Source organism: Procambarus clarkii, chromosome 63 (genome assembly GCF_040958095.1).
Source record: "Procambarus clarkii isolate CNS0578487 chromosome 63, FALCON_Pclarkii_2.0, whole genome shotgun sequence".
In the NCBI taxonomy this organism is placed as follows: domain Eukaryota; kingdom Metazoa; phylum Arthropoda; class Malacostraca; order Decapoda; family Cambaridae; genus Procambarus; species Procambarus clarkii.
The window spans coordinates 10886019-10911761 of record NC_091212.1 but is presented as its reverse complement, the minus strand read 5'-3'; the positions used below and the strand labels follow the sequence as shown (position 1 = coordinate 10911761).

General features: G+C 38.1%; 1 protein-coding gene across 1 annotated transcript; it reads right to left on the bottom strand.

Moving 5' to 3' along the window:
• Positions 1-1007: 1007 nt before the first annotated feature.
• On the bottom strand, positions 1008-25743 carry LOC123769528 (endoplasmic reticulum-Golgi intermediate compartment protein 2). Its single transcript, XM_045760741.2, has 10 exons — positions 25459-25743; positions 21561-21685; positions 19609-19764; positions 17836-17960; positions 12215-12306; positions 10059-10150; positions 8198-8356; positions 7415-7536; positions 5540-5678; positions 1008-3092 (listed from the first exon to the last, which is right to left on the bottom strand). Exons 2-10 carry the CDS (start codon positions 21661-21663, stop codon positions 2863-2865), a joined length of 1218 nt encoding a protein of 405 aa, XP_045616697.1. The 5' UTR covers positions 21664-21685; positions 25459-25743; the 3' UTR covers positions 1008-2862.

Below are 25743 nucleotides of genomic sequence, written 5' to 3'. Positions count from 1 at the left end.
AGACCTAGACAAAATAAGTATATGGAGCACCACTTTGCAAATGGAATTTAATGTGAATAAATGCTATTTATGGAATGTGGAATAGGAGAACATAGACCCCACACAACCTATAAATTATGTGAGAAATCTTTAAAAAATCGTGATAAAGAAAGAGATCTAGGGATTGTTCTAGATAGAAAACTATCACCCGAGGACCACATAAAGAACGTTGTGCGAGGAGCTTATGCCACGCCTTCTAACTTCAGAATTGCTTTTAAAAACATGGATGGGGAAATACTAAAGGAATTGTTCACAACTTTTGTTAGGCCTAAGCTAGAATATGCAGCAGTTGTCTGGTGCCCATATCTTAAGAAGCACATCAACAAACTGGAAAAGGTGCAAAGACATGCTACTAAGTGGCTACCAGAACTGAAGGGCAAAAATTATGAGGAGAGGTCAGAGGCATTAAATATGCCAAAACTAGAAGACAAGAAAAAGAGGTGATATGATCTCTATGTACAAAATAGTAACAGAAATTGATAAAATTGATAGGGAAGATTTCCCAAGACCTGGAAATTCAAGAACAAGAGGTCATAGATTTAAACTAGCTAAACAAAGATGCAGAAGAAATAAGAAAATTCGCTTTCGCAAATAGAGTGGTAGACGGTTGGAACAAGTGAGGTGAGGTGGTGGAGGCCAAAACCGTCAGTAGTTTCAAAATGTTATATGACAAAGAGTGCTGGGAAGACGGGACACCACGAGCGTATCTCTCATCCTGTAACTACACTTAGGTAATTACACTCGGTTCCATAATTTTTTCATCCTTAGGCCCTCCAAAGGTCCTAATGCAGCCCTGTATACACAGTTCATCACCATACTCCTTAAACTATGGCATCACCATGTTAGTTGCGAGTGTTTGCTCTTATCACCGAGCAACACTAACGCCACTAACTTTACATAATAATGTTTTCAGCCAAGCTTTTACAATGCACATGTTATAGGTATTCAGCATAGTGAAATCAACCAAGTGGAAAAAATAGTTTATTGCACCATTTTACATACCTACATACACATTACTGACTTAATCATGTTACACTTGCACACCAAATGTATATTTATATTATAGCCTTGGATAGCATTCTAGTACAGTACAGTATTCCATTTTATTTATAGACCTTTTAATCCTGGGGAGGTTTCCTTTCTGTTGTCTACCATCACACTAGTGTTGAATAGCTATGAAAACATCACACTTGTTTTTCCACCTGATTAACCCTTGGGTCCCTGTTTGTACAAGACAACACTGTGGTGCATGGGAAAAACAAATACAGCGGAACCTCGGTTTTCACACGCTCCCGTTTTCATATTTTTCGGTTCTCGTACTCAATTTTTTTTAAATTTGATTCGGTACTTGTTGTTTGCCTCGGTTTTTGGAATTTGTTTATTCAAATTCTGCCTTAGTAGACACCACACTCAGAGTATGGGAAATACGAGTGTATGAATGGCATCTTTAACATTGCTCGAGAGTTTCTAGGAATTCTTGTAGTTGGACACAACACTTCATCAAGATGTCAAAGTCATCTTGATGTTAAAACTTCTGATGCCATCAGAGAATTTAACCCATAGGTATACAAGCTTATGAATTAAAAACAAATACAGAACCTTGAGAACTCAAACTTAATTGGTTCCAGAAGGCCTTTTGAGTGCCGATCTGTTCGAATACCAAGCAATTTTTCTCAGAGAATAATGTAAACTGGATTAATACATTTCAGACCCAAAAAAACACAAATGAATACAAAACATATGAAAACAATAAATAAATGAAATAAATGTAAATATATGCCTCACTTCACCTGCACTTAGGAGAGTTGATGGTGTATGCGGACGGTGGCATGGAAGAGGAGAGGTGTTATTGTGTGGCAGGGGGAGTCCCTTTCCATACAAACTTCACATAATTGTGCTTCCGAGATTCTTTATCTTCTCTGTCTTCTTCTACTTCCCTCTTGAGACTCGCTGGATGTTTTTCTTACAAGTAACTTGTCCAACGATATTTGTAGTAAGGACACACACACAAGCACTACTTTCATATTTTGCTATGCATTCTTTTCCAGCTCTATCATGGTTCTAACTAATTTTCTTTTCATTTGGCTCTTATCACTAACTTTTTTAGATGCCACGGTGACTTATTTATGCTAGGAATATAAAATAATATCCAAGAAAACACAAGAAAGTTTACACATAAAATTTACAGTTAAATAAAACAGTTTACACAGATTTTTTAAGTGCTGGGTAGACGGGACACCACGAGCGTAGCTCTCATCCTGCAACTACACTTAGGTAATTACAGAAGTTTAGAGGGGTATTTACCAAATGACAGCTACTTGGATACTGACTCGTTCAGTACACATCTTTACATTTGAGTTCTGAGCAAACAGTTTACTATCAAGCACGAACACGAGTTCAAGAGCCAAATTGATAGAGTTGGGAGCTGTTCAGGTACCGAGATTCCTCTGTACTGTACTTTATTTGATTTTCATTTTGAATTTTACATTTTTATTTTTTAGTAATGTACCAGTATGAAAACCTGCACAAAACACAGTTGATCTCCATAAACTAAATATTGTATTTATTTTGATACTATGTAGAATTTGAGGCATAAATCCTAATGTGCAGAGCTGGGAGTCAAGCAAATTTATTAGTAGAAACTCTAAAGCAAATGTCAATGAAAATTTTAACCTAAAATACTGAACTGAATTTCTCCCGCTAGAATAAATATCACAAATATAATCAATGAAACTAATATGAGAGTGAACACCTTCAACATGACAGAGAACATCTGCTGAAAAACCAGAGGTAACTCATTAAGCAACGAGGATTAAAAAGGTGTCAGGTGTGAGAGGCTGCCATGCGTGATGAGTCTGATACTAGTGGAGCTGTGGCAGGGGTCAGCTGTGGCACAGCATCTGATTGTGAGAGGTTCGATGCCAAGAGTAGTGTAGCTGGTGGCCCAAGTAGAGATTTGGATGCTGCCTCCTCCAGTTTTCCATTGGCTTCGTCTTTGAAGAAACGACAAGTCAAGCAAACCACAAATAGATTAACAAAGCGGCTGATCAAACCTGTCGATAAAAAAATAATAATTAGAAAATTATAATATACAAAAATGTATAGGAATTACTGCCTTACTCTTGTGTAAGGCAGTAATTCAAGTATGGCAGTAAGGTGTATGCTGAAAAACTTATATTACCCCCAAAAAAATGAAAATCAAAAGTACTTTTGCAGAACTGTCAAAGCTCAGTAATTTGAATCAAATTGGGCCCCTCCCACCTAAGAACTAGCTGAACATTCCACTTAACCAAATTTACCAGGAGTGTCCAAAATTAAATACAGTATACCTGTATTCATAATTTCCACATCTAGATTCCTTTGTAAACAACACTTATATTGGGTAACAAAGACACACTAATATAAATGAGGCTCAAGTTAAAAGTTTTATTTAACACAAAACTCATTTAAAATGCAAGTCATTTAATGACACAAGGTTTCCCAATGGAACTCACTACAAGAGGGTTGGCCAAAACAAATTCCAGGCACCAGGAAACCAACATAACTTGCCCTCCTTGAACCTCTTACTCTAATCCACTATAGTGTCTTCTTTCCTATCATTTTTAAGAGTCTTCTATCAGCCCTTCTGTATTGTTCAAACCACAAGACAAAATTGGTTTTCGCCCATTCTTCTACCCAACACTTTTTTTATATCGTCCCACAGAGCAGCAGAGCAGGAATCAGAAAACAGCACAGCAGCAGAAAAAGTCAGGAACTGGTGAAAGTTGTTGCAAAGTCACATCTAGAGGTAAACAACGGGAAGAGATAATGATAAGGGTGAGGAGTATATAAAAAAAAAAAAAAAAAAAAAAAAAGAGAATCCTCACGGAAAGTGTGAAGGAAGGTTTGTGATTAACTCGGCAAGAGGTTTCCAGTCTACATAATAGATCTAGAGCAGAAAGTGAACTACGTGGGATTTGCTGATGACCACAAGCAGCATTAGACAGCACAGCAGTTGCTAAATAGTAAGTCAAATAAAAGACACCTATAAAACAAGGCAACAATTACCACAGGGGAAATTAAGGTATAACCATACTGGCTGAAAACATTTTCAGGGGTACCAAGTTATTCAATAATTAAATTTTAAATAAAACACTAAAGACTGGAGAGCCCCCAGAAAACTGGAAAATTAAATCCCAGTATTCAAGAGACAAAGATAGGAAGCACTAAACTATACACCAGTGTCATAAAAATTGTATTCCTTTCTAAAGACCGGAGAAAGGAAACAGGAAGACAATGATGAGGCAAAGACGAGAATAACCTTTCTGAAGAGAAACTGTTTAAAGGAAGAAAAAAAAAAAAGAGTCATGGGTGACAAACTTATTAATTTAACACTTTCGCTGCCCTATGCCGCATATTCCATCATGTTCTGTCATCATATTCTGATGACAAAAACAGCATCATTAATTTAACAAAAATTGTAGAAATTTAATTTATTGTCCAAATTCTATGGGACCTGTTTTAAAATAAGCTCCAACTTCTGCCCATTTTCTGTATACCCAACGTGGCATCCTAACCCTGGAGGCTCACTGTTCTCGTGACAGCCGTGGCCTTCGAGTTGAAAGTGATTTCCCCATTCCAGTTAATTTATCTCAGGTATTTGTTGTTACTATCTTTATAAACACTGCAAATTGACTTCCAGATGAATACTGATCAAGAACAGAGCTAATCCATAATGAAAGCACCGAAAGAAACACATACGAGGGAAAAATATTGAGTTTTCATCGAAAGTACAGGTATAGAAAAGTGAGACTTATATGTTCTTATATGCAAATATCCCTTTACAGCATTCTACTGCAAACAATTTGATACCAAATTCAACAACCAATTTGAACAATGTATCACGAAATATCAATACCAATTTGAACGATGTATCGCGAAAATTGAGATCAGAAAAAAAAGATATAAATGTTTGTGGGTGGAGGCGAGTTCACGCATACCGTTCGGCCAACCTTGAGGTGCGCATCGAGTCGCCCGCCTGGGCAGCGAAAGCGTTAATACAGGCGTTTTACAACATACAGTAGTTGCCAGGACCTAATAGGAGAAAGAAGGCTGGATAGACTGCATTTTCTTAGACTGTCAAGAAACATTTAACACGGGTGCACACATAAGGTACACTAGTATATTAGTGTACAAGATGTAAACAAGCTGGAATAACTAGAAAAACACTGAACCAAGTAAGGGAATACACATGGACAAGAACTCACCTTTTGAAAACCATCATATTAACTTCACCAGCATTTACCTTTGATTATCTTCTGTTGCACAATTGGTAAAACACTGTCATCGCTAATTTTTTTTATAGCAATACCAATCCACCAAACAGAATTATTTCGAGGAAACATTTCTAATCGCCTCGTTCAAGCCTAGCTCCTGCTTTTGTTATCTGATAATATGAACATAGAGGAAGTTAAAAAGATTTCAGGATTTTATATAATTAAACAATAATTTGAAAAATCACCTGAACACGTGAAGACCCCTCCAACTATCCCACAAAGCCGCGTGAGAAATTTTATCAGAGACTCGCGACGCTCCACCACCTCCACCTTCAAGGCAGACACATCATACTTGAAATAAATTCCTGGTGTTCCATGGGAATTCTGTTGGAATTGTAAAGGTATAATTAAGACATCACATCATTCATCATAAAAAATATTTACACACAGTATACTGCATAGAATTTTGGTGCATCAAAATGATCATTTTTAGGCATTGTTTACCTCTACTCTTTTCCTTATTACATAAGTTGTTTATTTCAGTCTGATTTTCTTGTACAGTATTTATCCACATTGCAATCACTGCAAAAAATCAACACCTTAACCCTCAGTAATGAGTGCTACGTAGTCTTCCAATCTTGTTGCTTTCTTTTGATAATTAATATAATTTAAAAGAGTACAAGCAATGATAAAATGTGCCAAGGAAAAAAAGGATTTGACTATGAAAAAGTGCAAGCTTATATGACAGCTGAAATATATATATATATAAATAAATAAATAAATAAATAATTTTTATATATTTATTTATTTATTTAGAAAAGTGAGAATATCAGTGAAGAAGTTGACATGTTGGAAAGCCGCTGGTGTTGAAGTACAAGCAGAAATGCTTAAAGAAATGAAGCGGGGTCTTGAGAACGTGCCCAAAGTCTTGGACTACTGGTAATGTGTCCAAAGATTGGAGAAAAGCAGTGGTTATATCACTACAAACAAACAGCGAAGTAAGACTTATGGAGGCAATGGTCTAAAACAAACTGTAGGAGAAGTGCTTGAAGAACAGAAAATTATATTATGACATCAATTACCTAAACCAACTGGTACTTTTGGATTTCAAGATAATTGAAAATTCAGATAATCTAATGAAAGATACAGAGGTACAATTTTGAAGCAATTGTATTTTGTTATTTATTTTGACAATTGTGCAAAACAGATCTATAATGGAGTTTTAATAGGAATGCACCAATGTATGTAGGACACCATTAGTATTTTTGTACTATTTAGTATAAGCAAGTGTCCTTTGCTGCTGATCGTTAAGAGACTTTATGGATAAACGGGGTTGGAGAACAGGCATTTTCTGTATCATGATAATCTTAGAATCAGGAAAACAGAGAACCAGATAAAGGGGATCCCACTGTACTAATAAACTGACGAGTGATGAACGTGGGGTTCCATGGTGGAACGGAGGAATGTGTAGACGAGACATTTGACAAGCAGCAGCTTATAGCGAAGGCGTGCGGAAATGTCAGATGCACATAACATGTTTGGAATTATAAAAAGCATACAAGAGGAGAGTTATGAACATGTATGGAGTTGACAGAGTGCTATTAAACACTGTGAAACTTATCCAAGTAGGTAGCAGTGCATATGTAAGAGTTAGTGTAATCAGTGACTGGTATGATATAAATGTAGCTGTATGTGAGGGTTTAGTGATGTCACCCTAGTTATTGAATACATGCATGGACGGGGTCATGAAGGAAGTGAAGGTAAAAATGTTAAGAGGGGTGTGTACCTAGTGTGCAGGCCTAATGTGAGGAACTAAAGTATGGGTGATGCATACAGAAAATATTATTCTTTCATCAGAGTGAGAGCGCGCTACGTAGACTACTTGACAATTTTATTGATGTGTGCAAGAGAAGAGTTTAAAGTAAATATACATGAAAGTAAAATTATGGTCGAGGAGTGAGGAGTAAACATCATGTGTGAAATAAACGCATAGTAGTTGGTAAAACGCTCATAGTGGTCAACCAGTTTAACTGCCAGTAATGTGTGATTGGCAAAAAGAGAAACTTGTCCAACACAAAATAAAACATTGATAATGACTACAGATGCACTATACAACATACCTTTTCATGTGAAATTTCTCTGTTTTGTTCCGAAACAGAGTATTGGAACGAAGAGCCACGGTGACTGTACGTATTGACGTATGTTGGCACCACTGTCACAAAGTACTGATATGTCATGTGATCTGGTCAAGGAAAAGAAAGCAAAAATACTAAATACATTTTTTGTTATGGTAAAAATTATGAAACAATTTTGTACAAGCAAGATTTCAAAGACAAGAGGGAGAAAGGACGGGGATGCTTTCCCATCAGTGACTATGGGGGAGCAAGATCCCCATCTCTTTGTGCTCCATCCCTAACCATTTGTACCTGGCACACTAATTAACTCTCAACTTTAAAATTTATCATATTTTTCTTAAACTTGTGGATGGGAAGGGAAGACATATACATGTACTCAGTTACTCTGTGTTACATGTGTAATTACCCAAGTAATTATCCAAGTGTAGTTATAGGATGAGAGCTACATTCATGGTGTCCAATCTTCCTGGCACTTTTTGTCATATAACGATGGTGTATGTGTGTGTGTATGTGCGCATAAGTGCATGCATATTTAATTATTTACATGCATATGTATACAACTTCACGTGGCCCCATGGTCAGGGTTCAATCTGCTGTAGGCAACATTGTCAGAGCTGGAGGGAGGAAGGCGGCTTAAACTATTCACTGTAGTCTTGCAACAGGTAACATCCACACTATTCCTAGCGCTACATATACAAATATGTACTTACATATACATACATATAGAAATGCATAAAACACAAATAAATATGAAAATCTTAAACTCACTCTTGGTAGCAACTTGCTCATCCCCCTCTAATGGATGCACAATGCCAGGCGCTGGGTCACCGAAGGACAGCTTGTGGATTCGGTGGGTGAAATTGTAATCTTTGTCATCCATAAATACTGCCAAATGAGCATGGCCCCTTGGAAGTGGTATGGTTTTACCTACAAAGACCAAATTATTGTTAAACATGTACATGAAGTCATGTAAAGACAATCTGAAAAGAACAAAAATCCAGTATTGAAAATAATGCAGTGCCACTTTCTGGTGTGTCTCCTTTGTATCTTCCCAAGCAAGCAAACTGGAGTCCTCCAAACCCAGGTACCACACCAGAATTATGAGTACCTACCAGTACCAAAATTTGGCCCCTGAATAGAGGCAAGACGAGTCTGGGAAAGTACAAGACCACCACAGTAACCAATGGGCAAAACCTCCAGAGGAGGAGAGATGGGGGATGGGGGGCAAGGAAATGAGAGAGGAGACCACAGAAATCTGCAGAGAGGAAATTGAGCCCTCAGGAGATGGGGCAAAGAGTACCAAAAAACAAACTAGGAAAGAGGATAAAATAAGCTTCATGGTAGAACAATCCCTCTGGCCTAGTTGTAATAAGGCCACAAAGAGGAAGACATGGCAAACCAGGGACCTCCTCAAGTGACCCTCCAAAACCATCAAACCCAGTCTTGCTATAGGAGAGGGGAGGGTCAGAGGAAAAAAGAGAAAGACCATCAGGCACAGAGGCCTCAGACCCAACAAAGCAGAGCCCCTAAGAACATACCACAAAACCATTGGGCTGCCTGATCACAGGGAGGCTCGAAGGCCGCTGTCAAAATCTCGGAGGAAACAGACCCACCTACCTCCACTACTAACATATCCACCACCAAAATATGGAAGTGCACAAGCCACAACATATGGGAAAGGCCAGGATATCAGAAGGGAATGCTGAATCAAGAACAGAGCAAGCAATGCAGAGAATGGGGGACCAGCTAAGGAGGACTCTCAGAGCAAGAAAAAGCCTCCTCTTGATTGACAGCCTGGGACTGCAATGCCTGGAATTCAAGAGAGGACACTAAAAGAAGGCCACAGCCTTTTGTGTGTGGGGGGGGGGGTGAGGTCTGTCAATAAAAATTGGAATAAGCCCACAACTGCCACCACAATGATATACGCTTAAAACCACTCACTTGAGCAAAAAAGGGCAGCCCTGCATTCCAATAGGCAGAATAACTGCTGCTACAAGAAGATTAAGGCATTCAAAACTGCTAAATCACAACCTGTACAGCTGTGAGGAGCACAGTTCTGCCCCTGAATCAGATGTAGATTTCCCTAACCGTTCTGATGATTTTTTTGTTTGTTTGTTTTGGGCTGATAACTGATCCTCAAGTTCTAATCGCCTTATAGAGCCAGATTCTGATGGTGACCTCCAGTAGGTAAACACAGGTCTTGGAGGTTTGGTGCACTTTTTAAGGCCTGGCTAAACCATTGTACATGCTATGATAAGTTACTGAGGGGGCCTACCAGAAATATAAAAGAACATATTTAGAAATATATCGGTTCATCAGCAAATTCAGGGGCTGGTACGGATCAGATTCAACTTGAGAATGCAGCTCATATAGTAGGGGTTCGACTTCAAAAGGATTCAAACTATTTATTAGCAGACTATTTTTTGACATTCTAAATATAAATGGTGAAAACCATACAGCAGCCCAAGTGAGAATGCCTGACACTACCTCACTGGCTAAGGAGTGTATTTGTTTCCACTATTCCAAAGTAATAATATAAAGCTTAGTGATACTATTACCACACTGGCTCAAGTGAACGATAAAACATGAAGCACTAGGGGGAGAAAAAAAGGGAAAAATTATACAATACCAGCTGTGATATGGAAGTTCCCAGCTACTTTGTTGATCTCTAAACTCCCATACAGCCGACATGCATCTTTCTCTTGCTCAGGGAAGATTCGTCTGAAAAGAAATTGTGCATTAAGAGTCGAGCGAGACATGTCCCAACTTGCAGTAGCCAATATTTTCTTATTAATGATTACCTAATTTAGAGTGACAGAATTCTTCTATTAATGAGTACTGTACAGCTCTTTATAAGAAATTCTGGACAACAGGATAAGATTTTAAAGTTTTTGAAAGGCTTACTAGCTGCAATTACTTTGTTTCTAATTGGGTAACAGAAGTGATGAGATATATATATATGTAAGCAGTATAACCCATGCCAAAAAGCAACTAATAACATTTGCATATTTAAATTATATTACATTACTAAATATTTAAAAAGGCTGGGTAAAACTAGTATTATTAGTAAATACTTGTCAATAATTAACATCAATAATTATTTAATTACTGCATATGCTTGTGTAATAGTCAACCAACTATTATTTGCCATAAATCAAGTGCAGGATGAAATGAGATATCCTTTGCTGTGCAGCCGCAATAGCTTCTGGGTGCACAGTATTAGGCTCTGGTACCACAGGCCTACTCAACACCAGGGCCAGAAGCTGGTGTGCTCTTAAGAGGTGAGGGGAGGATGGGTATTAGAGACTGACCCAACTCTGAAAAATATTATGCACAAAATACAGGGAAAGCAAGACTAACCACAAATCTTAAAGAGAGAAAAGAAGTAAAATAAGGCAAACAGCAATTTGTCAATTGTATTCATCACACTAGTACCTATGTAAGCCATTCGGTAGATCATGTCACCCGGGGGTCATCCTGGCCCGTGCCCCCACTCACTTGCCACCCCAAATGCAGCTAATGCAGCCACCCAAAGAATACAATTTTATTACATATAAGAATTGATTTCTGGGCTGGCCCTTCAGTAGCTCCCAGTGAATATCTTAACAGCACCTTTGAGAGAAACCAGTTTTACTTAAATAAATAAATAAATGAAAAGAAAAATAGAAAAGGCTTACTAATGGGAGAAGGAAGCAAATCAATGGCTGAAAAGGTGCCAAAGTGCCAGACAAGCACTTCAAGATGTGGGACATCCAACTGCCAACACCCTGTTAGACCATCAGAAACTCCTCCCCCCCCCCCCCCTCCCCACATCCCTCCACCCCAAATCAGAATATTAGCTGTGAATATATTTGCAAAGAATGTACATTCATGTCATGGCACCATGACTACATTCTTTGCAAATTACTACATTACCCTTGTACTCATATATTGGACATTATGGGTACGGGGTATACACAACAGACTGGCCGAACTGAACCACTGCCCCGAGAAAGCGGGATAGATGACTGACACAGAACCACAGCTCAGGAAACACAAGTAGCACATAAATAATGCCGACCAACAGTAACAGGACAGAGATCATAATGCATTCCTGGTCAGACAAATCCAGTACACACCACCCGAAGCCTTAAAAAAAAAGCAGGACTCAATCTTGGCTAAAAATTACTAATTGGCTGCAGGCACAGGAAGCAACTCTCTAGGATGAAATGAATGAAACCCTCCTGGCCTATGACGAAGAGCACAAAACTCGCTAAAATGACTACTGGGAGCAAAAGCTAACAAGTGGACCTGCCTGAAACAGGAATACTCAACCAAAGGAGACAAGAAACCAAGAGATAAACAAAACCGACCAAATTTGTTCATGAAGAACAATGGCAAGTTACTAGTAGGTAGCTAGAGTAGCAATTCATTTTATTTACAATTGCAATCACCATTTAAGGGGAGCCAATCTCTTTGTGTCGGATTGAGGTAACCTCTACTGTCAACCCACTGCTCAATAAGTCAAAATGTTTAGCAATGTAACTTGTCATTACTGTACAGTATTTGTCAGTAGGGTTAAAGTTACCTAAATCTGAGTGTGTGAGCAACATCCTATCTTGACCCAGGCCCTGAAGAAGGGAGCAACCAAAGACACCCACTCCAGAAACATGATACAATAATTGTACAGCACAAATTTATTATTACAAATACAGTAATGCAAATTTCTGTAAATATACTTACTCATGCATGTGTAAAAATAATAAACCAATAGAAAAACAACAAACAGTACATAAAAATAGTTACCTGCGAGGCATATCCCCAAAAATATCAGTATAACCACTTCTCCAGAGTAGCTCGTGTATGGAGTGAAACTGTTCTCGGAGATAATTGTTCACCTAGAAATGAAATACATTTGACAAATTAACTACATTTGAGAAATGTTTTTGTTACTTGCCTAATGACTGACTATTACAGCCATGGTTCAATATGATTATGCACCAATTGGAACAGGTGGTGCACAGAAGTACTACCAGTTGACACTTCAGTGGGGGTTACTCCTCCAACCTTTTTGCCCTAGCAATGGTGTGGTGAGGGAGCAACCGTGTGCCTTTGAGCATGCTTGGTCTCAAGATGGTGGAATACAAAGAAACTAAATACCCAAATGAGCCATAGACAGAATATGTTCAGTGTAATAGTAAATATAAGGAATGCACTGTCAAGTGAAGTGGTGAAGGCAGACCCCAGACACAGCTGCAAATATACATGTGACAGAGTCCAACAGGCTGAGAAACTTGTACACAAGTTGATTAAAGACTGACAAGTGGGGCCAAAGAACCAAATCTCAACCACAGCATGGACACTTAGGCAATTACTCTTGTCCCAACCATCCTATCCGCCATCCAACCATGCCCCCGCTACCCACCCATTCTTACCCAAACTCACTCCTGCCCTTTACTATCTTGTACCTTCCTACTCAATGCTCACTTAGCAGTGGTTGCAGGTGCTTAACTTCAGCTCTTTTGTCTTGCCTCATCCTAAGTTTTAAGAAGGATATTTTAACACACTGAGAAATATACCACAATACCCATGATACCAAGGTGGATACACACACACAGTGGGCATAATTCCCGCTAATCTCCATACATGGATTCAAGCTCATATGGTAGAAGGGCCACGAGCCACATAAGATAATAATCACTATTGTTATTATTAATACACTACAAAGGGCATTCACTGGGTGAAGATAAAACTTACAAAGACAAAATAATACTGCATAGCAAAATAAAAAAGGCGGTAATTAATTATAAGACATTCAACGTGACACTAAGCCTTTTGCAATAGTTTCCATGATTGTCGGAAAATCCGACACCATTTAATAATCATACAGACAGATAAGAGCTGTGTTGTATAAACAAGTTACCCATAGAAAACGTAACTTGTAGTGGAATTACCATCTAAAGAAAACGGGATATCATCACCACATACTATTATAATTCACCAGCTATTCTGCTGGGAATTATTCTTAAATACATTAGTCTTTGGACTTTACCATCATAAAAACATCTTATATAAATTAACTTAATTATCAATATTAAAGTAGAGTAAATGTGACCCTTCTATCACGTTCTGAAATCTGGACAATGTAAGCCAGGCGTCAGAGTGGAGGAAGGAGGGCAGCCATTGTTGTTTATACTAGACCAGAGGCTCACACGGGAGCAAATTCGGCTCCTGTTAAATTTACTTGGACGTAGTGTTATGGAAACTAAAAGTGTACCATTATCAACACGCTGTCTACAAATTCAAGTTAAGTGTCTATCCGAAACCCATTATCTATCATTAGTGGCCATTAATGTCATTGGGTAGGGTTATCCGGTTAGATCACATGGAAGCCTCAAACTAAAGGTAATTAAGCCAGGTCTTTAATGTTCCATGTACTGTATAGTGTTTTCTCTGATATAGCTTGTCATATATAGGATTCTGGCTTCACAGCTAGCGCACTTTTGACAGGTCAAGACGAGGATGCAAGATTATGTGCACCAGTTACTGGGTGATAGAAGCTACCTCAAAGAGGATAATTTGGTGTCTACACTCTAGTTATACCTGGTGGACTAACCTGCTGTACTATAAGAGAAGGAACCTCATCAATGTATGTAGCTATTACTGTAGTTTGATTGGCTGCATATATATTAATTTAATAACCCCCCTAATGTGTAGAGGATCGATTTGTGAGATTATGAGATTATTGCAGAAATACAGTCCACTTATCATTATACAAATTGCTATCGAAGTATATAAATTAACGTAAATATAAATTCATATAAATTAAATAAATATAAATCTCACAGGTCGGTTCCCACATTATTTGGACCTTCGGAACCGGAATATTCGGTCCTTTGAACCCACATTTGGTCATCTTAGTACCGGATGAACCAGTTATCCAGTGGATTCATTAAATATACTAGTGCAGTGTTATTTAAACAAAGCCAGCAGTCAAGACGGCAGCGTAGCCTCGAGGGAGCTCAGGAGCCTCCCTCAGCCCAGTTCAGCTTCGTCAGCGGTTTCATGCACACCCACAGATATTTGGTGGCGTGTTATTTCGTGAAATGACAGCGCTAACATAGAAACCAGCCAAATTAGTGACTGTGTCGCGAGATTGTTCACGGATTTCGTGGTGTTACATTTCGCGAGAGATTATCTACGAATTTTGTGGAGTTTATTTCGCGAGGTCACTAATAATATTTAATACTTCTAGATAATATTAGAAGTTTCATAGAGGCTAATTAAGAGGCTATTAACAATAATTGTGTATATTATTTCTCCAAAATAGAGAATTATTTAATATATTGCACTAGTGATCACAGTATAATATTTACTAATTGCCAACCCACAACAGGGTAGGATATTAACCATTGACTAGTTGAACTATTATTGTTCATCCTAGTCCCATTATTACTATAGTCAGTTGTACTATATTGAACAACCTAACACCATTAATGAATGGTCCAGACCCTATTTTGGGTGTAATTTTTATCAACTCGAATTGAGTTGTATATATAATAATTTACTTATGATCATTACACCTTTGAGTGATTAATTAGTGTCTCTACCATCCTAGGGTGATATAGAAGAGCTAACCTAAAGGTACTTCCAGTGACACTGGTTTTTCACTCAAATCATTAGTGTGTATGATTGTATATATATAATGTGTATTAATTTTAAGTGCTAACCTCTAGTAGAGGTAGGATTATTGCCTAGTGAGTTCAGAATTTACCCTAGGCTACCATTAGTGTTTGTTCAGTATTATGAGCAGCCCAAGTACAAGCCCCACAAGGCTTCACCAACTAGCCAGTATGGATAATGCAGGGAGAATGAAAAGAACCCTTGCAGGTCTTAAAGGCCACTTAACAAGACAGATCAAGAAATGTGAAGATTTGTCACAACAATCAACAGTTGATTATGCTGACCTGGAAAGCTATTATCAAGCAGCTGCAGGTAAATTTGAGCAAATTAAATGTCAAATAGCAACATATGTGGCTGAACTTGCCAACACTAATTTATCAGAAACAGAAATAGACGACATTATGGTTGATCTTGCGAATTATGAAGATCAAACTCAGGCCACGTTACAGCCTTATGTCAAATTAATTGCCCAGAACAAGGCAACAGCAACAACAACAACAGTTGCATCTAATACGAGTCAAGCAGAAGCTCGACTCCCTCCAATTAATTTACCCACTTTCTCAGGAAAAGATGAGGAAGATTGGGACGAATTTTGGAACAAATTCGTTGACCTTGTAGACTCAAAACAATCTTTACCAAAGAGTAGTAAATTCTCTTATTTGCAAGGCCAATTATCAGGTGAGGCTAAAACAGTAGTATCCCATCTGAGATTAACTAATGACGGCTATGATCTGGCAGTAAAACTCCTCAAGGATAATTATGCTGATCCAGAAGTAAGAACATCACATTTAGTTCATGAGCTGTTGCATTTACCCCCACCGGAGGCTTCAGCTGATTCACTCCAAGTCTTCAAGCCTGAGGAGACCTATGCCTGCAGATAAACAATACCAATAGAAACTAAATTTGTCAGCTGATTATATTTCTCCAGTAGCATTATACTAAGGAGATTACAGCTGACTATACCAACAGAGGTTGATGTTAGTATCATCATTTGAAGCTGAAGATGAGTTCATGAGGCCTCAGTGGCAAATCAGTGAACAGTAGCCTAAAACAGCTACAAGTCACTGCGACCAATGTCACTGAACCCACTGCAGTCTCAGAACCATACTTTACTTTAATGATGAGCTATTCAATCTTCTGAATCAATTAACTAAATTAAACCCCAATAAATCTGATGACTGATTTGATACATTTATTATTTAATCAAGATGTATTCCATGGGCCTCAGTGTTTATATATCAGTGACCAGTTACCTGAAGAAACTTCAAGTTATATCTAATGTCACTGATCTCACTGCAGTCCCTGAATCATACTTGACTGTAGTACTTGATCACATTCAGTCTTCTGGGTTAAATAATATGTAATAAGGCTTGAATATTAGCCTTTCAAGAGTTGACAGGGAAATGAAATCGCATTAGACTTCTAACCCCTGCAACTCTAGTACGGGACATCCGTCCTGTACGAACAGACACACAAATGTGTGATTACTAACTACTAACATCAAATTAATGTAATAATTCGATGGAGGAGTATCGGTGTTCGTCTGTTCTAAATAGGACTTCGACCCGTGAGCAGCCCCCTGGGGAATTATGTCGGAAAATCCGACACCATTTAATAATCATACAGACAGATAAGAGCTGTGTTGTATAAACAAGTTACCCATAGAAAACGTAACTTGTAGTGGAATTACCATCTAAAGAAAACGGGATATCATCACCACATACTATTATAATTCACCAGCTATTCTGCTGGGAATTATTCTTAAATACATTAGTCTTTGGACTTTACCATCATAAAAACATCTTATATAAATTAACTTAATTATCAATATTAAAGTAGAGTAAATGTGACCCTTCTATCACGTTCTGAAATCTGGACAATGTAAGCCAGGCGTCAGAGTGGAGGAAGGAGGGCAGCCATTGTTGTTTATACTAGACCAGAGGCTCACACGGGAGCAAATTCGGCTCCTGTTAAATTTACTTGGACGTAGTGTTATGGAAACTAAAAGTGTACCATTATCAACACGCTGTCTACAAATTCAAGTTAAGTGTCTATCCGAAACCCATTATCTATCATTAGTGGCCATTAATGTCATTGGGTAGGGTTATCCGGTTAGATCACATGGAAGCCTCAAACTAAAGGTAATTAAGCCAGGTCTTTAATGTTCCATGTACTGTATAGTGTTTTCTCTGATATAGCTTGTCATATATAGGATTCTGGCTTCACAGCTAGCGCACTTTTGACAGGTCAAGACGAGGATGCAAGATTATGTGCACCAGTTACTGGGTGATAGAAGCTACCTCAAAGAGGATAATTTGGTGTCTACACTCTAGTTATACCTGGTGGACTAACCTGCTGTACTATAAGAGAAGGAACCTCATCAATGTATGTAGCTATTACTGTAGTTTGATTGGCTGCATATATATTAATTTAATAACCCCCCTAATGTGTAGAGGATCGATTTGTGAGATTATGAGATTATTGCAGAAATACAGTCCACTTATCATTATACAAATTGCTATCGAAGTATATAAATTAACGTAAATATAAATTCATATAAATTAAATAAATATAAATCTCACAGGTCGGTTCCCACAATGATCATTAGCATCATGAATACCAGAGCCACCAAATGTTATACTGTACTTTTATCCCTAAGGAAATGGGTTGAAAACATGGTAACCCATTTTCCATTATGTGATATAGAATATTATAAATTATACAAAGAGGCAACACATTCTCACCCTCTGTACACCTTCAAAATGAATTCGCTGATCAGGATCCAGCGCCCACCACGTATCCTCCAGATCTAAGGCGCCAAATGTCATCACTTGTTGGCCTGTCATGTCCAAAACATCGGCACCAACAACTGCAAAATGAAAACTAACAATTAACTATAATAATTATGCAGTATTAATATACTGTACAGTACTGTATTAGACTTCAGTTAGTACTTAAACGAAACACAGGGTACAAGACACAATCAGACCTACTCATAGAAGGAAAGCAACATGTAAAAGATCTGGGAATTATGATGTCTGATGACCTGACATTTAGTGAACATAACTGAGCAAACATAGCGGCAGCCAGGAAAATAATAGGATGAATTATGAGAACTTTCAAATCCAGAGACCCCCACAGCATTGCTAATACTATTTAAATCACCGGTGCTGTTCCAGCTTGAGTATTGCTAATATAGCGGCGGCCAGGAAAATGATAGGATAGATTATGAGAACGTTCTAATCCAGAGACCCTACAGCAATGCTAATACTATTTAAATAACTGGTGCTGTCCCATCTTGAGTATTGCTCAGTACTCACTCCCCCTTTCAGAGCAGGAGAGATTTCTAAATTAGAGGGAATACAGAGAACATATACTGCATGCATAAAAATGATAAAACATCTAAATTATTGGGACCATCTCGAAGCTCTCAAAATGTACTCTTTGGAAAGGAGACGAGAAGGGTATCACATAATATATACATGGAAGATACTTGAAGGACAGGTCCCAAATTTGTACAGTAGAATAACAACATACTGGAACGAAAGATACAGAAGGAAATAAAGAAAAGAACCAGTGAAGAGTAGAGCATGGTCTACTCTTAGCGACATATTAGTGACCCCCCACCCTCGGGGTCACTAACAAGCGGGCGTGCTGGTTGAGTGGACATTTGCTTGTTTGTTTGTTTTATCTTGGAGGGAGTTCTTAGCCTCTGTTCAGTCTTGGTACCTGCTTGATGGGGTTCTGGGAGTTCTTCTACTCCCCAAGCCCGGCCCGAGGCCAGGCTCGACTTGTGAGAGTTTGGTCCACCAGGCTGTTGGTGGTTGCAATGTGTTGCATTGGGTTGCAATGTTTTACCAGTTGGGGTTTGTAATGGTTCACCTACCTTTCTGGGTTGATGGCAGACATGACTACACTCTCAAAAGTGGAGTGTTCATAAGCCATTGCTCCCTTCGCCTCTGAGGTAACCAGGTTCTGACTGGTGGTTCCCGGTAGGCATGAGGACTCCAGTAACTGATGCTCTACACTATAATATGGTGGATATCAGTCCGTTAGCTTCAGGGAGCCGACGGGGCTCACCTCAGAAAATCCATCTGAATTAACCCGATATTTTCATTACGGATAGTACTGTAGTATGCACAAATCTCAATGTATCATAATTTAAAACAAAAGATTCAAATAAATATTAGACATTTTTGTGTTTAAAACATAGTCTAAAAATGAGTTGATTATTCAATAAGGCCAAAATGTATTTATTAATCAATACACTATTGATATTGCCATTCAGATTTCACAGAATAAACCAAGCAGAAATGGAAAAAATCCCCAATAACAAATGTATCATTCTAACTCCATGTAAAAATAAATTGAAAAATTGTCAAAATTTGTACAAGATTTATAAAAGGAGAGCTCACATCTACAAGGCATGGCAACTGTGATATCAACATTGATCTTGAGCTACTCACATCTACAAGGCATGGCAACTGTGATATCAACATTGATCTTGAGCTACTCACATCTACAAGGCATGGCAACTGTGATATCAACATTGATCTTGAGCTTCTCGGTAAAGTCTGCATCTGGCTTGAAGGTGTAGGTAAAGGTGGTCTCCCTGTAATACATCACCTCCATCACTACCAGCCACACCATCACTAGCATGCTCATCACCAGACCTGAGGAGCCAGTTATGTATTTATTACTAGTGTATTATCATTAAACGAGCCTTCAGATCGTGTTAACAACATTATAAATATTACTATGGGGAACTTTCACATAGTGTGTGACATTGAAATTATCTATTATTATATAACATGCACTATGGACTCAGCTCCCTCCTCAATCCAGGACATAAATGAATAAGTGGGTAATTAAGTGTGGGCGAGCATATGAATGAGTACGGTAGGCGAGTGTGTGGTGCAAAAGTGTGGCACGTGTGCGTGTTTGTGTGAGAGTATGGTGGCCAAGCATAGGGGCAGTAATTATCCAAGTGTAGTTAAAAGATGAGAACTGTGCTCATGGCATCTCATCTTCCTTATAATCTTTGTTATATGACAATTTGAGCTTCAAACTATCTTGACGTTCACTACCTTCTCATTTTATATATCCTATTCATTTAATGCTGTTTGCAGAAGAATTGCTCATTAAGTTTTTTGGCAGTTAAGTTTTATTAGCTTAATTTAAATCAATGGCCTGTTTTTCTTGAAGTCGCAGGTTTAACATTTCTCTTCTTAATAACTTTCTTGTATCTTCTAGCTTTGGCGTACTTACCACTTCCAGCCTCTCTTCACAGCACTTGTGGTCAAGCATAGGGATTCATTTAAAAGCATTTACCCGAAGGCCACCATCCATCCAGTGGCCTTACCAGAGGTAGAACACTGACAGCTTGTCAAAGGTCCCCCATTTTTACCTTATCACGTCTTTGCACCTTTCCTAACTTAATGGTTTGTGACATGAACCCCACACCACTGCTACATATTCTACTTAGGGCATATTTTTCTTTTCTTTTTTAACTTTTCCATGAATTTAAAAAGCAATTCTGAAATTGACAATCAAAACATAGGCTCCTCTTACCATGCCCTTGATGTGGTCTTCAAATGAATGTTTATTATTTAGAACCCACCAAGATATCTTTCTTCGTACGAATTTTCAAGTGTCTTTTCACATAATTTACAGGTCGAGTGTGGCATGTTCCTCACTCAATTATGTGGCATCTCTCCACAATCTTTGTACAGAGAATGAACAATACTAGCCCTAGTACTGAGCCTTGTGGGATTCCGCTGCAACATATCTCTTTGTTCAGTTCACTGTAAACATGTACACCAGACATATTAAATGCAGCAAGATTTAACAATATAATGAACTCATTTTTGTTTTCTTTCTTAAGAATTGGGATGCTGCAACCATTTTCAAGTTACGAGCTCAAGTGGATAATAAGCTGAAAAGTTGCTTTGCAGTACAGTATTGTGTTCAATTAAAAAAGCATGACAGACTGTAGCTATACTATTACCAGCAATGACCCATCACGAACAATTGGATGACAGCTTACATCATACAGTATTTGATGGTTCACCCATGGTAAATGCTGCTCATGTCATTTTTCAATAAGGAAATTTAAATCAATTGGTTTTTTGCTTATATACCCCTATAATTACCAAGATTTTACATCTTTATAGTTATTATTAAAAAATTATAAGATTGTTATTGCACAATACAGTACATATAAAAAGCATTAATTTGAATTTTGGAGCATGTGGTACCATTGTTCTCAAAAATATTTACAGTATTAAAAATATTAAATAAGAAATCGGGGGCCAGTCAATACACTGAAAACATATATGAAAAACCTCAAGTAACTAAACAGAAAATTCAGCATAGGTAAAGTACAGTACAGTACACATGTACAGCATTATATTTCTTCATCATATTTTATTGACACTGCTAAATTATGCAACAAGCTTTTTAAACTTACATGTTCCTCCAGTGGTTGATGTCTTAACACATTCTTCAGAAGTTTTAGGAAATGCATCCAAGCTCTTCACTATCTGGAGTGCCTTTTTTCTGTGTCGTAACATTCTGCTCTCGGTATCAAACAGTCTCCAGTGAAAAATAAACATTATTATTATTATTATTACTGTATTATTATTATTATACAATACTTCACTTTTAACATCTGAAGGGACAGAATCATATTAAATATTTCACAACAGATTTACAGATAAAAAGTTAAATAAAACTAAAATAATAAAAATAAAAGCAGCTATGAATCTATGCTTCTATTGCTAGATATCGGGCACTTTTTATCCGTAAGAGTTCACACTATATTGTTAGATGCTAGGCCCTTTGTGTGAAACTTCTCTCTCTCTAAAAGGCATTCTAATGATGAGTAATGTTCCAACTCGAGGATACCTGCATTTAATGTACTACTGGATGGACACATAACCACTTTGTCTGATGATGGTTAACTTGTAGCACTTTCAAGTCATCCTACTAACGTTTTCTGCACTATCAACACTATAATAGAGGCTCTACTTACACTTCACCTTTTCTTATGTACTTTAAATATATTTATTATGAACAAAACAATAATAATAATTATTATTATTATTTATTGCATAACAATGTACATATGCATACAAGACATATTATAGTCAAAATAAGCACAAAATATCCCAAATATGCCTATCTAAATTAACCAAATGATCATGTATGGTTTGTGTAAATAGTAACCTCCAATTGCCTATTCTCAACATGTACTGAATACAGGACTGTGGTTATTTGGATTATATAGTTCAATTTATGAAATGTTTAGAAATAACGAATGGTTTTGATATCAGTTTTGACCTCCAAACATACCGACATTCAGGGGGGGTTATGGAGTAATGTTAGTTTACGGAACCGGTCAGCCGAGCGGACAGCACGCTGAACTTGTGATCCTGTGGTCCTGGGTTTGATCCCAGGCACCGACGAGAAACAATGGGCAGAGTTTCTTTCACCCTATGCCCCTGTTACCTAGCAGTAAAATAGATACCTGGGTGTTAGTCAGCTGTCACGGGCTGCTTCCTGGGAGTGGAGGCCTGGTCGAGGACCGGGCTGCGGGGACACTAAAAGCCCTGAAATCATCTCAAGATAACCTCAAGATAGTTTGCCATTATTAGGTTCATTTTAGCACTACAGCCGCACCTTGACGTGAGGCGGTACCCATGACTCAACCACCTCGTCAATGAATCATACGTTAAATGGTAAATTAAAACAACATCTATATTTTTATTTCAAATGCATTAGGAAAAATGGTTTTGTAATCATGTATTTTTTGGTCTTGCTAATTAAAGTATATATTTTTATTAGTAGAATGGAAAAAGGTTTATTTCCTCAGTGTGTGCATGTTAATGCTTGAATTTCCAATCACTTTACAGTACTTGTTGTTTTCATATAATTAATACTTCAATATAAATTCATAGTAAGACAAGTTGCCTTATGTAATCATGCTAAAGCAGAAATTAAAATGAACAGCCTCACAGTTTTTCATAAGCATGATTTGCTGGACAAACTTTTTAACATTCTAATCCAAGCAGTTCTTGTCAGATCAAAGTACTGTACAGTGTTATTTACTCTTTAACATGTGGATTAAATGGTAATCTGCAATAAGCACTTTTAAACAAACTAGTCCATGAAGAATTTTCCTTCTTAAATGTGCAGCAAAGATATTTCCATATACTGTACAGTATAATTCATACATAAATCCATATATAATCCATAAATAATCCATATATAGCAACATTTGTATCCCTTTAGCATGATATGCCTTTCATTCATTATAATCAGATTCACGATCATTACAAAATATGTCTACTTTAGACCCTCTGCTCCATCTGAAGCCGACTCCTCCTCCACCTGTAGACACCACAGCATCTGGGCGTATTCTGTGGCTTATTCCTTGGAAATCATCAGCCATTAAAGGCTGGTAACAATATACAAGGTAGCATGGTGTGTGGGATGCAATGGTGGCATTTCTCATCAACTTGCTGATACTGTATATTGTTTCTGTGTCAAATTACAGCCAACTGGGCAATTGTGCTGTTGGAATTTATACACATTTTACCGACAATAAAAATATTTTCTTATGACATCATCTCTACCTATGAGCAGCTCTTAGAGCTTCAATATACAGAGAAATTGCAACAAAATTTAATAGGCTTGAGAGAGAAATCTACAGCAGCTTTTCTGTCAACTTAAGGCCTGCAGAGGAATATCTCATCAGAAATTTTGTTTCATATTACTATGCATAAAAAGCTATAAGAGTATGGATCATTCAAAAAATTCAGCAGACACTTAGGCTTGGCTATATATACCTCAGGAGGTCAGTACCATCAACTCATGTACAGTAGTTCTGACCACATATAAACATTGTCAACAAAATAATTTACAGACTTTACATCACTAAGTAATTATTACATTATTACACTAATAATGTATAAATATCAGACAATGCCATCACTAATGTACATGAAAATGTCATGTACTTCATCTGGGATGACACACAAAAAAATCCAAGTCTACCTAGTGTAGACTTGGATTTTTTACACTAGGTATAAAATGGTACAAAAAAATTACATTTTTTTTGTACTTGGACTTATACACTAGGTAAACCCCAAGTTTACCTAGTGTAGATAGTGCATACCTGGATCTTACCTGAAGAGGGTTTCAGGAAGTCTTCAACTCCCCAAGCCCAGTATGGGGCAAGCCCTAAGCTTACACTGATCAAATCTCTTACTTGTTTATGTCATGACCATGTACCATAAAGTTAGCCATTGGTTCACTACAGTATCCTCATTCCAGTGCCCAGTAGCAGGACACTGACTGGCACTGGAAAAACAGCTGAGCTAAGTGGAAGGTATCAATGTCATGTTCCAAATTCCTTGCACCTCCTGGTGACATGAATGTAATTTTCTATCCTGTACAGATCAAGTACCAGAAAATTATTCATTGACACTCACATCCCCAGACAATATAAATGTCAAACAGCCTCCTACCCCCAAAATAATCAAATTTAATTCCAAGCCTTATTGCAAAATGGCTAAGACATCCCTTGACAAACAAAAAATCCAGACATAGTTAAGGAAACATCAAGTCTTTAAAAAAAAAGTCTCCAAGTGACTCAAAGAGCAAAAGCCAGATGCCCACCTCAACCGGAGGCCAACCAAAAGCCTCTCGAGCAATTATACAAATAAGTACTAAATCAATTTTTCTATAATACAAGAGTTGTGACATTCTTGTAAAGCCACTAGCATGCAAAGCATTTTGGGCAGGTCCTTAATCTTAATTTTCCCTGGAATAAGACCTGCCAAATCATTTAACAACCAGGTACCCATTCATTGCTGACTGAACAGAAGCGACAGTTATGGATTGGCACCCAGTCAATCCTCCCCGGCCAGGATACGAACCCAGGTCAAATCGCTCCCGAAGCACCGGGCGAACGTCTGACCACTATCGTTGTTGTTTGTTGTTTAAGATTCAGCTACTGGGAACGAAAAGTTCCAAGTAGCACGGGCTATGGTGAGCCCGTAGTGGACTTACCTGGCACAGGAGCGGGGCAAGTAGCGCGGGCTATGGTGAGCCCGTAGTGGACTTACCTGGCACAGGAGCGAGACTGTAACTTGCTGACCACTGTGTCACAGGAGGTTATATAGCACCAAGAAGCCGTCCATGGCTCTGCCCAGCAACACTGCCTAGTAAATGCTGGATCCCTCCGACCCTGAAGCTCAAATTCGCCTGTAACCCAAGAAATAACTGTGGGAGGGGGGGTAGAAATAGCCTAAGCTACTCTATCCCTTTGAGATGTATTTTTTTTCTTGTCTCAATAAACTTACTTTAACTGTGGGAGGCGTGTTATCAACAGAGACAGGTGAATGATGTCTCTTATCACAGCACTGTGAGTGCAACACCCAGGCGGTGCGGGGGCCAGACGTCCACCCACCTACAACGTTATATCAAGCGTTCCTTCCTTCTCTATATCAGGTGCAGCTTGAGTGAAGGTTTTCACCTCCCGGTGACCTGACTCTTGTCCTTCCTGTCACCAGCTCACACAGACGCTGCTTGTTGTGTTGTTGCTGGCAACACCTGTGAGCACTTCTCTTGCCGCTACAACGTTCACG